At 38.4% G+C, this 18,609-nt stretch overlaps 1 protein-coding gene across 1 annotated transcript in view; it reads right to left on the bottom strand.

Annotated features, from left to right (window-relative positions):
• Window positions 1-267: 267 nt before the first annotated feature.
• Window positions 268-18,609, bottom strand: part of cimip5 (ciliary microtubule inner protein 5) — a 34,505-nt gene continuing 16,163 nt past the window's right edge. The window contains exons 2-3 of the mRNA XM_069886300.1: window positions 12,721-12,760; window positions 268-1,756 (exon numbers count right to left, since the gene is read on the bottom strand). Of these exons, the coding sequence (XP_069742401.1) occupies window positions 1,565-1,756; window positions 12,721-12,760 (232 nt within the window). The 3' untranslated portion in view covers window positions 268-1,564. The remainder of the gene's footprint in view (window positions 1,757-12,720; window positions 12,761-18,609) is intronic.

The raw sequence follows: 18,609 nt of genomic DNA, 5'->3' as shown, positions 1-18,609 counted from the left end.
GGGCATGCCAGTTTCCTCCCACCATTCAAAACGTACGGGGGTTAATTAGGTGGCACATGCTCAAGGGCCAAAAACGCCTGTTACCATGCTATATGTTTAAATTTAAAAAAAAATAGTTAACTAAAGACACCGATGGAAAAAAATATTTTACGGTCTAATCTATTAAGACAATGCAGTTAGCCAATGAATTAAGAATACATTTTAAATTTCAATTACTTTGCCAGATACTGAGAAAAAAAGACAAATAGAAAATACAATTATTCTGCATTATTTTTATTTTATCACAGCTATCTTTGGTGCAACTTATTATTTTAAATTAGGATTAAACATAAAACCAAAAATAACAAGTTTGGCAAAAGTTTTAAGTAGATGCAACAGCTTCTTTTCCAATATTATGCAGGAACTATTTAGACTCTCTCATTCACAGGTGACATTGGCAAGGTCATCTGGATCCTGTACAGTTAGGTGAGCAAAGGTTATTATAGCAGAAAAAGGGCACTCACAAAGCAAGTATTGAGGCAAATCAGCCTACTGTGGCTTGACACTTTGGGAAAGCAGTTATTATTTACTTGAGGTATTTATTTCTTGAAAACAAAATGTCACTTAAATTCAAAGATTTCTATTTTAGTCTGAAAATTCAGAGTGATTGATTTCATCTATTTTTATTCTCCAAGAAATCATGTGAAACCTGAGAAATGAAAAGCCTAACATTGAGAAGAATAAAGATATATTGGAGAATTGGGTTTTGATACAAATGTATTAAGGAAAGGGAGTCTGTTGGGAATTTTAGTTTCTTACTGCTGTGAAGATGAAACCTTGGCACAAATACATGAATGTGCATCTTCCTAACCAGGAGTCAACAAAGAATGGTTACAACTAAAACAAGAATTGTAATCCTCCACAAATGAACTATTTTATCTTATAAATTGGGAGAGGGATAGAGATGACAAAATTGTCACCCTGAACCCTAACCTAAGTCAATGAGGAGTGAGGGGGAAGAGTGGGACTGGACTATAATAATCAATCAATTTCCATGTGAGCTTTAAATATTATTCTCACATTCCAGATTTAATTTCATTCTTAAATTTCATTGTAGATAAGAGTTTTATAACCACCAAGACATTCTACAGTTAAAGGGAGATGAGGTGCCAGCAAGTATGGGCCTTTTAAATGCTTTTCTACTATTCGTGCTGGACTCAACATCTGTATTCTCATTTACATATCCAAGTCACAGTCACCATTTAACCTAAGCTTTTATCCCTCTGGCCCCCCATTCCAATGTGCCTCAGACTCACTGATTCAACCACAATCCCCAAATGCTCTCTGTTCCATTAATGTGGAAGATTTTCCCAGCTGGTGACTGGGAATATTGTGATACCAAGTCAGGGAAATAGAGTTAATCAAGCCCTGTGATTAAATTTGGGAGGGTTTGAGGAAACCCTGTGGCAAGTTTAATTAATTCCTAACAAACTCCCTTTCCCTAGAACATCTCCTGGCCAATATGAAGACCCAAGTTTGAATCAAATATTTTTCGTGACATGAAATTTAACTTTTGTTTTTTTTTCTAATATGGGACGAGCTCATTGTCCAGTTTTTTCTTTCGGTTATCTCTCTGAAGCTGATAATCCATCCTCATTAATGCTTGACCAAGATGAGAGTTCATTCTGCTGCCAAAAGTCTGGTTTGTAGTGTTTGGAATTTTGTTAGAGAATACAGGAACATACTCAGGAAGAGGTTCATGGATTTGTGGTGCTCCCTGGAAAACAAAACAGTTATATAAAAGACACTAAACCTCTTACACGCACAGCCAAATTAAAAATACATTTGAATTCATGATGCAGGATGTTTGTTGGAGCATACTGGTCTAAGATGAATAGATATGGTACACTATTTTGCCAAATTATCATTGTATTTGAACTGTCAAAAGAACTCTTCCATGAACTGGTGAGTTAATGTGGAATTTAACTTTCAGCGCTCGTGTTATCTTGAGACATCACATGGAAGATTCATTCAAGTTAATACTAGATGAGGAGTGATTTATATTTAGAAAGAGCTAAAACAAGATAATGTGACCTATTACTGATTACTCATTTTCTTGTCGAGTAATGAAACACAGAAAGTCTTGTCCATGCTGCCTATATCTGCACTTGATTTGTAACCTTGTAACCTCTCACTCCAAGCCGTGGATTCAGACCCCAAATCCATTTTTTGAAAAATAAAATGGACATCCTATCCATTTGTCAGTCTACATTTGGAGATTTTCTCTAACGTGGCTAGCTGTGGGATTTAAAGTGGCTGTAGTATTCAGGCCAGCATAATCGGGTGCAAATTAACTTTTTTTTGGTGAATGTCCTATTTCCTTTATTTTGTACATGCTGGTTTATAAATTGAAGGGGGTTCTGGTAACTTACTCGTCCATAAACAGAAGTATAAATGCTGCGTTGGAAGAGGAGGAGGTAGATCTAATATACAGCTCTCAACAAGTAGATGCAAGTACATTTGGACATTTCCAAAAGCAGCAAGTTTAGGTGGCTGTTTGCAGGGCAACATTTCTACCAAACAGGCTGCAAAGTGTTTATCATTGCCAACAGTTAGGTTTAAACTTGTTTAGATAGGCAGCATCTTCAAATTCCAGTTGCAAATAGCAGTGCCCCATGTATTTATAATGGCTATCAAGCTTACTACGATCATTCATTTTAATGCATCAGGGAGACCAACCTGATCCACTGCCTGGTGCCCCCATCCACTGTGAGCCTGGATCCCCATTTCTATTACTGACATTCAGCTACACATGTTCCTCAATCATCATCTGGTCAGAGGCTGAATCTGAGGTGTTGTTCCTCCAATTTGTGGGTGGTCTCAGTCTGCCGATGCATGAGACATGGAAAGACATGTTGGCAAAGGAAGGGGCCAGGGAATTAAAATGTGTGCACGCTGGGAGATCCCCGCTATTGCAGCAGACAGAGCTGAGGGGCTGAACAAAGTGATATTCCAGTCTCTCCGATGTAGAGACTGGATGCAGTAAATGACATTGCAGATTCACAAGTGAAGTGTGGCTTTTCTTGAAAGAACTGTTTGGGGTCCTGTAAGGTGAAGAGGGAGGAATTGGTGAGGCAGAAGATGGAGAGGGTGCAATCCCTGCAGAAGGTGGAGAGGGAAGATGTGTCTGGTGGTGGGATTACATAGCTGGTGGCATAAATTATGATGCAGAGGCTGATGGGGTGGTAGGTGAGATCAAGGGAAATCCTGTCCTGTTGTGCGTGGGTGTTGGGGGGGCCAGGGCAGATGGGTGGGTTATTGAAGATATGTGGGTAAAGCTAATGGTACGGGTAGTACAGGGGAAGCATCTCCCCACCCTTGGATCCTTCCTACCCCCAGCTCCTGATCCACCCTATCCTTCCCCTCCCCCTTCATCCCCACTCAACCTGACTGGTCTTTACCACCCCCTTCGACCTTCCACTCTTGGAAGAAGGAATTCTCTGTCCTCCATCACTTCCACAACTTCCAGTTCCCTGAAGTCGGCCCCCTAATTTTTACCAGGGATATTGAATCACTATACACCTCCATTCCCCATACCCAAAGCTTCAAAGCCCATAATTTCTTTCTTGACAACAGACCCAACTAGTCCCCTTGCAGCACTATCCTCATCTGTCCGGCAGAACTTGTCCTCATCTTCAATAACTTTTTTTTTTTTTTTTTTTTTTTTTTTTTCGCTCATCCCACTTTCCCCAAGTCAAAGGGGTAGCCATGGACACTCACATGGGCCTCAGCTATGCCTGCCTTTTTGATGGCAATATGGAGCAATCCATGCTACAAACCTACACAGGCAAGGCTCCAACTTTTCCTTCACTGCATTAATGACTACTGATGTGTTGCCTCATGCACCATGATGAGCTCGTCGACTTTATCCACTTTGCTGCCAACTTCCACCCCTACCTCAAGTTCACTTGGTCCAACTCCAGCAACATTGCCCCCTTTCTTGATCGTTCTGACTCCATGAAAGGAGACAAACCCTTGATGGACATTTTCTATGAACCCATCAACTCCCACAGATACCTTGACTATACCTCTTCACACCCAGTCTCCTGTAATGATTCCAGTCATTTCTCTCAATTCCTCCATTTTTATTGTAGTTTCTCCCAGGACAAGGTCTTCCATGCCAGAGCATCAAAGACATCCACACATAAAAATAAATTGATTTCTCCTCAACTACCATCAACTGTCCTCACCCACATATCCTCTATTACCCAAAAAACTGCTATTGCTCCCTCCACCCCACATGCAATGAGAAGATTCCCCTCATCCTCACCTACCACCCCACAAGCCTCTGCATCCAACATATCATCCTCTGCCATCTAATACATGCTCCCTCCACCAGACACATCTTCTCCTCTCTGTCTTATGCAGGGACCACTCCCTCTGTATCTCCCTCATCCATTCCACTCTTCCCACCAATCGTCCCTTTGACACCTACCCCTGTGAACACAGGAGGTGGTGCACTGGCACCCACACCTCCTCTCTCACCACAATTCAGGGCCCCTAACAGTCCTTCCAAGTGAAGCAACAAATGAATCTGCAGGGGTCATCTACTGTACCAGTGCTCCCGGTGTGGCCTCCTCTACATCGAGAGACTGGTTGCATACTTTGAGATCTCATCATTCAGCACCTCAGCTCTGTCTGCTGCAATAACAGGGATCTCCCAGTGGCCACCCATTTCAATTCCCCATCCCATTCCCTTGCCAACATATCTGTCCATTGCCTCATGCACGGCCTCCCACAAATTGAAGTAGCAACACCTCATATTCCATCTAGGGACACAGAAGGCATTAACTGACTTCTCCAGTATTCTTTATCCCCACCCCCATCTATCCCCATGTCTCCTCTCCTCTAGCTCTCTCTCGGATTCCTCTTCCTCCTTTGTCTTCTTTTCCCCATCTCGGAACTCACAGAGACAAACTCCTCCTCCCCCAATCTATTCTCTCCTACCTTCCTATCCATATCCTTTTAATTCAGGCACCTGTCTGCTTTTTTCTCATGCCCTGAGTTCCTCCAGCAATTCTGTGTTTTTACAGTATCTGTGGACTGTTGTGTTTCACTCAGTTATTGCACTCTCACTGGCAACTATACATGTTGCAGCTGGTGCAAGCCCCTGAAGGTTACCATTCATGCACCCACTATCATTGCTGGTAATCGAGAACAATGCATCAGAAAACAAGGTCTTCTACACAATGTGATGACTTCAGTTTTCAAAATAGGGAAGAGCTTGCAAGTATTTTGTGTATTTTCCAGTAAACAGGGGAAAAAAAATTAAGTCAAAGTACAGCAGCTATGGCAAAGTGAGGAAGGATGGAGAAACAGAAGTATAAAATGATTTTTTTTTAATATAATTTTTAATTTAATACTTCAATATATACAGATATTCAGTGTTGATATACACACAGTGACATTTTCATTTTTCCCCTTCCTCCCATAACTTAAAATCAAAAAAGGAAGAACAAACATGACAGAAAAAAAAGGAAAAAGAAGATTGTGTCATCAAATATTTTATACTTGACTATTTTCTTAATTGTAACTTGTCATGTCAAGAGATGGAGGTCTGAGATTGGTGGTTTTTAATAAAATTTATGTATGGTTCCCAAATTGTTCAAATAAAATGTGTTGTTTCTTAGGTTATAGGTAATTTTTTTTTCTGAGATACACTTATTCATTTCTATGTATCACTGTTGTATTTTTAAGGTTGTTTCCATTTTCCAAGTTATCATTATGCAATTTTTTGCTGTTGTTAATGCAAACATAATAAATTGTTTTTGAACTCTGTCTAATTTTAGACCTGGTTCTTTATCCTTTATGTTGTTTCACAGGAAGATTAGGTCTTTTGGTATCTTATTTTTTTGTAATTTTATTTAATATTAAGTTTAAATTCTCCCAAAAGGTTTTCATTTTTGAACATGTCCAAATTGCATGTATTATTGTATCAATTTCTTATTTAAAATGGAAACATTTGTCCAACATTGTTGGATTCCATTCTTTTAAATTTTGAGGTGTAACAAATAATGTATGGAGCCAATTGTATTGTACTGTGTGTTTATTGTATTGCTCATGGTACCTGCACATAGTTCCTTCCATGTTTCATTCTTTATTCGTATATTTAAATCTTTTTCCCAACCTTGTTTGGGTTTATATATTACTTCATCATTTTCCTTGTTTTGTAATTTGCTATACATATTTGTGATAAATTTTTCTACTATCGTAGAGTCTGTGATTGAGTATTCAAAGCAACTACTCTCAGGTCATCTTAGACTAGCTCCCAGGTTCTCTTTTAAATATGTTCTCAACTGATAATACAAAAATATTGTACCATGTGATATTCCATATTTATCTTTTAACTGTTCAAATGTCAATAAATCATTTCCCAAAAAGCAATCTTTTATTATTTTAATTCCTTTTCTTACCCATTCCTTAAAGAATAGATTGTCCATTGTAAAAGGAATTAATGGGCTTTGGGTTAATAACATTTTTGGTATTTGATAGTTTATAATCTTTCATTCCAGATGTATTCTCTTCCATATTTTTAATACACGACGTAATATTGGTAGAATGTTATGTTGCACCAGTTTCGCATCACATTTATAAAGTGTTCAGGGACCTTTTACTCTAATTCACATAACTATCTTGAGCCAAGCCGGTTTTTCTCCCGTCTGATAAAAGTCTGACAGAATTCTTAATCGTGCTGCCTGGTAATAGTTTTTGAAATTTGGTAGCTGCAATCCCCCTTGTTTACATTTTGTCCATGTTAGTTTTTTCAAAGCTACTCTTGCTGTTTTGCCCTTCCATAGAAACTTTCTTATTAATTTATTACATTTTTTAAAAAAAAATCCCATCAAGGGAATTGGTAGCATTTGGAATAAGTACTGTAGTCGAGAAATAAATTCATTTTGATGCACTTTACTCTCCTTATTAGAGTTAGTGGTAGATATTCCCATTTCTCTAAGTCCTCTTGCATTTTCCTTATTAATAGTTGGTAATTTAAGTTAAACAAATTATTAAAATTATTATCTATTCTGATACCTAAGTAACATATGGCCTGTTTAAAAGGAGGTTCCCTTTTACATTCTGGAAAGTCGACTTTGTTCATCAGCATTACCTCACTTTTATCAATATTAACCTTGTATCCTGATATCGCCCCATATTCTTTCAATTTTGTATATAACCTTTTTATTGATTTATCTGGGTCCAATAAGTATACTATATCATCCGCAAATAAGCTAATTTTAAATTCTTCCTCTTATTTTTATTCCCTTTATCGTAGGGTCTTTTCTTATCAGCTCTGCCAATGGTCCTATAGCCAAAGCAAACAGGGAAGGTAATAGTGGGCATCCCTATCTTATTGACCTATTCAATTTAAAATAATCAGAAACCTATCCATTTGTTACCATTTTTGACACAGGATATTATACAGTGCTCTGATCCAATTAATAAATTTTTCAGGTAATTTGAATTTCTGTAGTACTTTAAAAAGATAACTCCATTCAACCCTATTGAAGGCTTTCTCTGCATCAAGAGCTACTGCCACATTTGGTGTTTTTTCACACATTATCTGCCATTTTTCTATTTTTAACAATACGGTCTGATCTAACTTCACTAATTTTGGCATAAAATCTGTTAATCTATTCGCTAATAATTTTGCAATTAATTTGTAGTCTGTATTTAGTTGAGATATTGGTCTATATGAAGCTGGTGGCAGTGGGTCTTTTCCTGTTTTTGGAATTACTGAAATTATTGCCATTTTGCAGGAGTCAGGCAGATTCTGGGTCTCTTCCATTGGTTTCATTACCTCTAAGAGGGGCAGAATTAGTAGATTATTGAGCACCTTATAAAATTACATGGGAAATCCATCTTCACCTGGTGCTTTATTATTTGGCAATACCATTGCAGTGTATTTCTGTAGTTGTCTGGGATTTTAGTAATATATTTTGTTCTTCCAATTGTAATTGGGGTAATTCAATATTTGACAATAATTCATCTATTTCAACACTCTTCCCTAGGATTTTGGTTTGATGTAGTTACTTATAAAATTTCTTAAATTATCATTGATCTCTAGTGGATTATATGAAACCTGTTTATCCTCCTTCCTTGTTGCTACAATAGTCCTTGTTATTTGTTCTGCTTTTAGTTGCCATCCAAAATTTTGTGGGTTTTCTCTCCTAATTCATAAGATCTTTGTTTTGTTTCCATAATCTTTTTCTCTTCTTGGTATTTTTGTAATTGTCATATTTTATTTTATTCTCTGTCAATTCTCCCTTTTTCTCCATATCCTCCATTTTGATTAAATCTTTCTCTATAGTTACCATCTCTATTTCCAACTGATCTATTTCCCTACAGTATTCTTATTTTTTTAAATTTTGATCGTATAACTAATTATTTATCCCCTAATAAAGGCTTTCATTATGTCCCATAATATAAATTTGCCTGTTACCGAATTTGCATTTGTCTCAAAGTATATTTTAATTTGCTGTTCTGTGTATTCCCAAAAATCTTGCCTTTTTAACAACATGGAATTCAGCCTCCATCTGTATCTTTTCAGCAGAATATCCTCCAGAGCAATTGACAACCACAAGAGTGAATGGTCTGATTAAATTCTTGCCTTATATTCAGTCTTACAAATTCTCCCTTGAATTTATGCCAACAGTAAGAAGATATCGATCCTAGAATAGGTTTTATGCCTGTTTGAGTAATCTCTTTCTTTTTGATGTTGTTTTCTCCATATATCAATTATTTTCATATCTTGCATTGAATTTAATGTAAATTTGGCTCTTTATTTTTTTTGTAGTGGTCCTCCCAGTTTTATCTATTGATGGATCAAGGTTAAAATTAAAGTATTCCCCAAGTAAGATATAACCTTATGTATCTGCTATCCTTTAAAAAAATGTCCTTCATGAATTCCTGGTCATCTTCATTGGGTGCATAACTGTTCAACAAGTTCCAAGATTCTGAGTAAATCTAGTATATTATCATTGTGTATCTGCCCGCTGGGTCTGTTATTACTTTTTCTATTTTAATTGGCAAATTCTTATAAACTAGGATAGCTACTCCCCTGGCTTTTGAATTGTACAATGATGCTTCCTACTCAGTCTCTCTTCTCTCTTGTATGAATGCTATGTCTATTTTTTTTCCTTTTCAAGTAGTGTCAATAATTTCTGCTCTTAATTTGATTGTGAATACCATTAATATTGATTGTCATATATTTCAATGTATTCATCCTATCAATTCATTTTCACACCTATGCCACCTCTTCAACCCTTACATCTCTCTTCCTCTAAAGTCACAGTTTTTATTGTTCTTATTCTTTACCGTATGAACCGACACAATTAGTAAGAAAAAACAAAAATTATAAAAAGACTAAAAATAGTAGAAAAGAAAACAACATTAAATCCTCCCTTAATGATTTGCCCTTGCTACCTCGCAAGACAACCACAACTCCCTTTTCTTCTTGGGTTGTGGTATAAACCACATTTTGCAATGGACTGATCTTCCCCCCTCCCCAGCAAAATCACTATATATTATTTTTTTTTTAAACTTTATATATGAATATATCTATCTCTCTCTATATATCTATATCTACATCTACAAAATCCAGCTATTAACTTTCAAACTTATTTATATACATTATTTTAACAGTCCTTTTGTTATTTTCCTTATTCCTCTTGTTGTTTATTTGGCAATTGTTCTGCAAAGTGACAGGCCTTTCCTGGATCCAAAAGCTGTCTATTTTGACCACCAGAGATGAATATCTTCAAAACTGCAGGATGATGTAACACAAAATTGTAACAATTCCTCCATAGTAAAGTTTTTGTTAAGTTGAACTCCTGACGCTTTGTTAAAAGACCAAAGTTTATATCTAGGTACAAGAATTTTTTCATTGCATTCCAATGGTCTATTGTCTTTTACTCTTCCAACAGCCAGTTTCAATATTTTCTCCCTTGTCATGTATCACAGTACTTTTTCCAGTATGGAACGGAGTTTCCGCAGTGGTTGTGGTTTCGGTGCCGAAAACCCTATGGGCTCTTTCAATTTCTATTTCTTCTTTGAGTTACTTTATTCCCAAAATCTGCAGGATCCATCATTTTAAAAATCCTTTTATATCTGCTCCTTCCTCACCTTCTTTCAGGCCCATTATTTTTATATTATTACGTCGACTAAAGTTCTCTAAAATGCCAATTTTCTGCGACTTCTTAATCTCTTTTTCTTCCAGTTTTTCTCTTAATTCATTTACCTCCATTTCCACAACTCTCACTGTCTTCTACTTCTTCACTTTGCTTTTTCATTTCTATCATTACATTCTCCATTCTTTGGATTTTTGCATCTGTCTCTTGCATAGCCTTTCTAATAGTTTTAAACTCAATCATTATTGTATCCATTTGTCTCTCAAAATACTCTTCATCCTCCATCTGTATTTGTTTTTTTAACCTTGTGTTTTTCTTGTAATTCTTCATCTTCGTCTTAAGCTTCTTTTTCTTGCGCCATATCTTCGATCAGTATTGAGCCTGCGTCTATCACCGCCTTTCCTGCGGCTGCTCCCATTGTGTTAGCAACATCCTGCTGCCGGTGTCCGCTCTCCTCGGTGTCTTCCTCAAAATGCGAACTGCACATGCGTGTTGGCATTTCTTTTTTCTGGCTCCGTGAGCCAGTGTCTGAGACAGCCCGGGGGACGTTTCCCCCAAGCTGTCTGCTTTCCAGCTTCACAGCTCCGGTCGTCTTCTTCGGGAGAGCTCCCTGCTCGCGGATTCCAGAAAGGCCTTCTTTTATGTTGGGTGATTTCTTTACTTCTTTATCATTGTAGGTTTTTCTTTCTTTGGAGGCATCTTCAAGTTCTTCTTGTACAGTTTATTTTGCGTTTTTTTATGTTTTATTTCACTGCTTTGTTTTTCTGTCTTTTTTTTTTAAAACTTTCTCTGAGGAGGGCTGGTTTTAACTGACCAGCCACTACTCCATCAGTGACTTCAGGATAATGATCATCTTGATTTTCATTTACATTGTACAATGGACATATGCACCAAAATTTTTACTTGCTGGTACCAAACAGGTATTTTGTAAGACCAAAGCACTACAATAATAAACTTTAAATATAAAAGTGTTAATAAATACAAAAGAAGATTTTTTTCTGCACCTCATAACATTTCTTCCCTCTAAATTTAGATTAGAAGTGGAACATAACAGCAGTAAGATACTTCAGCTCCAAGTTTTATTTTAAATTTATCTGCCATTGTTGACATGATAAAATGGTTTGCAATTTGACTGCAAGACAAGCGACATCTATTGACAAGAAGGAAACAATCAATAATAAAAAGCAGGATTGCTTTTCAGTTACCTTTGACATAGTGGTCACTCACAAATTCTGTACCAGTCTCTTTGATATCATCACTTGCGTCACTGCTGTGCTCCTTCTCGTGTTTTGACTGGATAAACATCAATTGAACTATCCATACTTCAAAGATATCTAAACATCAATTCTTCATGCACTCACAATTCCCATGCATTTGGTAGATGTCTTTTTAAACATTTTATATATTACATACAACATTGCAAGAGGAAAATTGGGATTAATAGTCATAATGTGCAAAGACAGTGAGTGAAGGTAACTTTGTAACACACCATCTCATACAAATCTGAATACAAATGTAATTTGATTCTTGCTTCGTCCCAATTAATTCAACAAAGAAAGCTTTACTATATTTCTAGTTTCAGTAACATTCAAAGGTGGCAAAAGAACATTTAAATACTGACAAACTGACACAATATAGTTACAATTAATTAAAATCTAATAATGGTTTGACTGTACTTGGAGCGATAATGTAGCTTACTTCTGCTCTCTCTGGGACATCAGGATGGATTGAACCCATCGGGTCCTAATGTGTATTCTGCTTGAAATGTAATTGATCTTTTGAATGTCTTTTCTTTAATAATGTTTAGCCCATCGAGATCACTTTTTCCTTTGCTGAGACTTCAGCAACATATTTTTCATTGGTAAAGATTGATGCAAAGTACTTATTTAATGTCTCACTCATATTCTCTGTCATCCTTTGTGCTGTCTTCTCAATACCATGTGTACTCTTAAAACCTTTGTCCTACCAAAAAACCCAAAGAATATTTTAGATTCAATTTTATGTTCCCTGCCAGCTATTTTTCCCTTTGGCCTAATTTCCTTTTTCACACTACCCGTGTTATGTCGGTATTAGTTTGGTGGGAACTTGATTGAATCACTTTGTTTACTGCTCTTTTGAACCTGTATTACTTTTGTAATCTAGGAAATACTCACTTAATTTCCTTAACTTCTCCCATATTGAAATGTACCCGGACTCTAGTTGAAATATCACCTCAAAAATTAAGTGCCTCATTGTTCAATTACAGTTTTGCCACCCAACCTTCGATTTCAATTTACTCTTCTTTTCCCATTGAAGTTGGCATTTTTCCTCCAAAATAAAATTGTTTTGTTTTTTATTGAAAAAGTTTTGATCCATAACTATGTTCCTCGATGTTCTTCCACTGTTAAAAATGATAACACAAATTTCTTAACCTCTCTTCACTTCTTATAAAATCTTATAATAAGCAAATCTAAGGGCAAATTGGAATTATAGAGCCAAATTTATAGAAAAGTAATTGAAAATCTCGTAACGCGACCCTCTCATACCACATGAATCATATTTTAATTACAGTCCTTACCTTGGCATCATAATCTTTAAGAAAACTCCACTTATTTTCCCTGGTAAGACAAAGAGTAAAGAGTTAAATAGGACAATTAATATATTAAGGCACGCAACAGTGTAAATGTAATTAATAAAACACATTCCTTGAGGAATCTATTGAAAATCTTAGCTTGTTTTCAGAAACAGGAAGGTAAAGTGGTCTGTATCAATGATATCGAAGCAACAAAAGATTATGTTAATATTGGAAGCTACATAGTACAGAGTACTATAGTGTGTAATCACACCCAAAGAATATATATTCTCTCAGACCTTAATTATAAAATCATAATAACTCGAACACAAAAAATGAGGAAAATAAAATTGTAATCGGAGGAATGGACATGGGATCACGTTACAACAACTCAAAGAGGATATTCAGGTTTTGATACTAGAATTAATTAGTCCATCACAAATACCCTACATTGTGCACATTACATAATGAAAATAGGTTAGGCATTAAGTAGAGAACCATCACAAGTCTGTGAAAACAAAACACCTGTACTGCAGCCCTAACTGACAAAGCTATGTTGACATTAGATCATGGAGCTTTATTACTTATAATTCCATCTAAAATCACTCACTCAGCAATTAATTTGGTGATACAAATGTAAAACTTCATTGTGTAACGAGAAGATGATATCTTCGCTGTCAGAAATGTCTCAGGAATTTAGTCACACATACTTCCTAATGCAGGATCTCACTCACACAGGAGTATATGACAGAGTTCAGCAGACACTCATCAAGATTATTTTCTATTCCTATTAATCACCTCATTCGACTCTTCAGATACTGGTAACGCAGCATTCTTTATGTAGCAAAGATATATAGCCAACGTTTTGATCAAGGTATGATCAAAAAGCAGGCAAGCACCTGAATAAAATGGTGCAGGAGGGAGGAAAGATAGGGGGAGGAGCACATGCATGAGGCCATAGATGGATATAGGTCAGAAGGCAGAATAGAAAAACTGGGGAGTGATGGGGGGGGCGGGTTAACTCTGAATGGAGAGCGAAGGGGGTGAGGATCTGGGGGAAAGAAGTCAAAGGGATAGGGAGTGAGACTGGTGAGGAGCCTAATGGACGCCAGAGAGGTTGCCGTTAATGCCATCTGGTTAGAGATTGCCGAGACGGAATATTAAGTATAGTTTCTCCAGTTTGTGGTGGCCTCAGTTTGGCAGTGCAGGAGGTCATGGTGTGGGAGTGGGGTTTGGAATTGAATTTTTTTGTCACTGGGAGGCAACCCCCTATATTACAGTGGGCAGAGCAAAAGTAGAGATGCGAAAATTCTTGTGAAGTGTTGCCTCAGTTTCAAGGACTGTTTGGGGCCCCATATGGTGTTAGAGGAGATATTTGCATGTGTAGCATTTCCTGCTGACAGAGGGATAGATACCAAAGTGCCAAAGGGTGGGAACGGGTGAGTGGACGAGGAAGTCAGGAAGGGAATGGTCCCTGTGGAAGGCAGAGAGTGGAAGATGTGTCTGATAGTGGGATCATGGTGGTGAAAATTGCAGAGGATAGTATGTTGGATGTGGAAGTTATAGGGAATGGCCAGACCAAGCTTCGATGCAAGGGATGTGGAAGCTGATGGAGTGGTAGACTTCCATGCAAGTCTAGAGGCCGGGCCAGGGAAGATATGCAGGAAGTAAGGTCTTAGTTGATGTCTGTTATAGTAGAGGGGAAGCCACATTTCTTGAAGGAGAATATCTTGGATAAACTGGAATGGAAGATCCCGTCCTGGGAGCAGATGCGACGGTGATGGAGGAATAGAAAGAAAGGAATAAAAGCCTTACGGGGACAGGTTGTGAAGAGGTGTAGATGATTGATTTGTAAATTGTAGAAAGTTTTCTACAAATCCACCAACTTCCACAGTTATTTCAATTTCACCTTTTCATACCCTGTTCCCTGAAAGGATTTTTTTCCTTCATCTCCGTCACATCAGCTCCTAAGATGAGGTCTGCCATGCCAGATCATCTGATATGTCCTCCTTCAAAAAACATGGCTTTCCCTCTATCACAATCAACTCAATCCTTACCAGCATCTCCTCCATTCACTGCACATCTGCCCTAGCCCCCTCCACCCCAAGATGCACAAGCACTGAGTTCCCCTTGTCCTTACCTACCACATCACCCCTCTCTGCCTTCAGCAGGGACCAGTACCTCTGTGGCTCCCTCATCCATTCATCACTTCCCACCAATTGCCCGCTTGGTACCTACCTCTGTGACTGCAGGAAATGCTACACTTGTGCTACATACCTCCATTCAGGACTCAATAGTCCTTCCATGTGAGCCAACTTTTCGGTTGTGAATCTGCAGGGGTCATCTATTGCATCCGGTGCTCCCATTATGGCTTCCACTACATCATCGGAGAGATTGGACACAGACTGATAGTTGCACTGAGCACCTTCGTGCTGTCTGCTGTAATAGTAGTGACCTTCCAGTGGCCAACCATTTCAGTTCCATGTTCCACTCCTACACCAATGTCTGAACATGGCCTCATGCACTGCCTTACTGAGGCTACCTTGCAAATCGGAGGAACACATAATATTCTGTCAAGGCACTCTCCAACCAGATGGCATTACAATCAACCTCTGGTTTCCAATAGGCCCTTCCCCTATCTCTCTCCCTCTCTTTCACTATCCCCGACTCCTTTTCTCCAGCTCCCGCCCTTTCCCTCTCCATTCAGAGAGCTATCCTCTCCTCTATTACTTCCCAAACTTTTCCTCTTCTGCCCTCCCATCCATTTCCACCCATGACCTCTTGCTGAATGTGGATTGTGAAGATGCAGGTGGCCTCCCTTTCTGTCTGGACTATTATGGATTGAGAATCATCATGTGTCCTCCATGTCTGAAACTTATTTGGAAGTTGCATCACATGCCAATCAAGGTTGGATTCCGGCCATCATTAGTGCACACCTTGCCGTTGGCTCATTTAAATGACTCAGGGTCATCATTGGGTAGATGACCAGCTCAAAACTGCATCTTCTGGCTATCCATCCCATAGGATGACGATGATTTCTTTTGTCAGTTTGTGGGATTTGATAAGAGGACACCCCATTCCTCAGAAAGGAACAGCGTGTGTGAATGGATTTAGGTGAGTTGGGGTTGCTCAGGTCCAAACCCACCCTCTCAATGTCCCCTCCAGATCCAGCAGCACGATGAGGTCCAAGACGGCTGGGGGATGTTCTGTTATAGGGAATGGCCAGACCAACCTTCGATGCAAGGGATGCCCTTTCTGCACTTCACAGCACATGTTTTCTTTATGACTATTGACCCGACAAGAGGGTTTGTCCACCCTTTGACAGGCCTTGTTTTCATCTTACAGGGTGTCTAGCCACCCTCTGCACCAGGCAAGCCTAATGGGGGAACCAGTTTAGTTGTCAACCACCCGACCAGTCAAAGGTAGTACTGGGTTACATGGTACCAGTAGCACTCAGGTGAGTGACATGACAACAGAACTGTATAAAACATTGGTGTATAGCATTTATTTCTCTCTGCCTCATAATCCTAACCCTGGACATCACTCTATGCCAGGTTGCTACGTGGATATTGCTGGAAGGGTCATAGGTAAAGTGTGCACTAAACTTAAGCCAAGCTGAGGTACTGTGATAGATCAGGGCTTACAGAGAGCCTCACCCCAAATGGTACAGAGAATTGGATGTGTGTTTGAAAGTCCCTGTCTGTCGAATGTGTACACATGCATGAGTGTGTAGAAGATAGGCTGGAGTCCAACCTGGGTCTGATGTTAATGCCTATAATTGTTTCGTAGAAGAGTAATTAAGTATCATTTGATTTTGTCCCATTTATTTCCTGTGCATTCAATAAAGTTACCGGTAACACTTGTGTCTAGACTTGTCTCTCCGTAGACCTACCAAACCTGATACTCTTCCAAACACAACAGGTACATACCTACTTTTTGCTCATACCGTGATGAACAGCTCAGGCCTGAAACGTTGGTTATGTATCTTTGCTACATAAATGTGGTGTGACTTGCTGAGTTTCTCTTGCACTTTTGTCTATTCACTCCTTTAGAACAAGGTTTTACACTGGGAGTACAAATGAATAAAACTGCCACTACTTTATACGAGTAGCATTTACATTAATATGTTAAACAGACAAAAATAATATCGAACTCCTTATTAACTACTTTGAAGAGATGTGAAAGGATATGTATAATGGGGGTGGATTAACTGCAAACATTCAACTGAATTCTGTATTGTGACCAGCGTGTCATCTACAGAAGGCAGCTGGAGTATTGGTGGGTATGTTTTCTGGCTATCATTTGTATTTTAACTTTTTTCATTGGTCTTGTACAAGACAAAATAAATCTTGGATTTTTGTTCTCTCTATTGTTTGCTTGGAAGTTGCATTGTTAGATACACAAGGGCAGAGAGGAATTATGTTGGCAAAAATTTAGCCTGAAATGAGCTTGATGATCCACCTGGTTTTATTTTATATGTATTTTTCAAACATTTTAAATTATGCAGTATGGGTTACCCTTGTACAGTACATATAGTAAAAGGTTTGGTAGATGTGCAGCACGAAAAGTGTTACAATTGTTGTATAAAAGACCGCCCTGCTTTACATCATGAGACCCACATCATGATGTCACCCAGAGCTATATATTCATACATATGTGCGTGCGTGCGTTACACACACACATGTATGTGCACCTATATGTATGTATATATATGCACCAATATGTATGTGTATGTATATATAAAAAAATACATATATATGCACTGATATGTGTGTACACATACACACACACACACACACATAAATATATATATATATATATATATATATATATACACACATAGATAGATAGATAGCCATGTTAGTCTCATAGTATTAAAGAATGAGAAAAGCACCACGTCTCCAAGTCCTAATTGTGTAAGTGATGATGTGGAATGAAACAAAACCTACACGTGCTCCACGCATCAACCGGGGGAAGGAAGCAAAAAGATAAAGGTAAAAGGTGACTACCTAACGAGCTTCATGGGTTCTCACTAAAAGATCAAAGCTAAAGCACGCCAAGATGGTGGAGGGAAAGTTCGGAGAATTGAACGAAGCAGTTGAAAGTTGGGGTAATTATGTAGAACAGTTTAACCACTACTGCATAGCCCATAATATTATTGGAGCCCCAGCAAACAGAAAACATGCCCTATTCCTCAATATAATGGGCAGCAAAACATTTGATCTCCTTAAAACTTTGCTGTCCCTGAAGGACCCAGGGATGAAGACATACACTGAGTTATGCACAGCACTGGGGCACCACTTAAGCCCCAGACCACCAGTTATGGCAGAAAGGCAACGGTTCAATGAAAGGAAACAAATGCTGGGGAAGCAGTAAGTGAATAGCTGCCAGCGCTGCATAAACTGTCCAAACACTGTCACTTTGAGCAGTTTCTGACTCATGCACTTTGAGACGGATTGGTGATGGAGTTGGCAGATCACCAGGCAAAGCAGAAATTGATGGCAGTAGATGATGAAGTAACTCTCGGCATCGCTTATAGATCTGCCTTCAGCTCGGAATTGGCAGACAAAAATTTGGATGCAAGCCAACAAGACCTTCTGGTCGGGATATTTTCCCGCCAACAGTGCTTCTGTTGTGGGAAGTACAAACGTCGCCCAGAAAACTATTGCTTCAAAAATTCCAAATCCCACCATTGCAAAAAAAAAGCGACTTATCAAAGCAAGGTCCAATTAATGAAACAGTAAAACGCAGGTGGACTCCAAATTGTGATAAGCACCCAGCCGAAGTCAAAGCACTGGCAGAGAAAGAGATCAGCCCGAACAATGAGCATAGTAACAGCTTTGAGAACAAAAAGAGCTGAAGTTTTACACATCCAAGAGATACATGAGAAAAGCA

Source organism: Narcine bancroftii, chromosome 6 (genome assembly GCF_036971445.1).
Source record: "Narcine bancroftii isolate sNarBan1 chromosome 6, sNarBan1.hap1, whole genome shotgun sequence".
Classification (NCBI taxonomy): Eukaryota; Metazoa; Chordata; class Chondrichthyes; order Torpediniformes; family Narcinidae; genus Narcine; species Narcine bancroftii.
The sequence above is the reverse complement of the archived record's forward strand: the minus strand, read 5'-3'. Positions and strand labels throughout refer to the sequence as shown.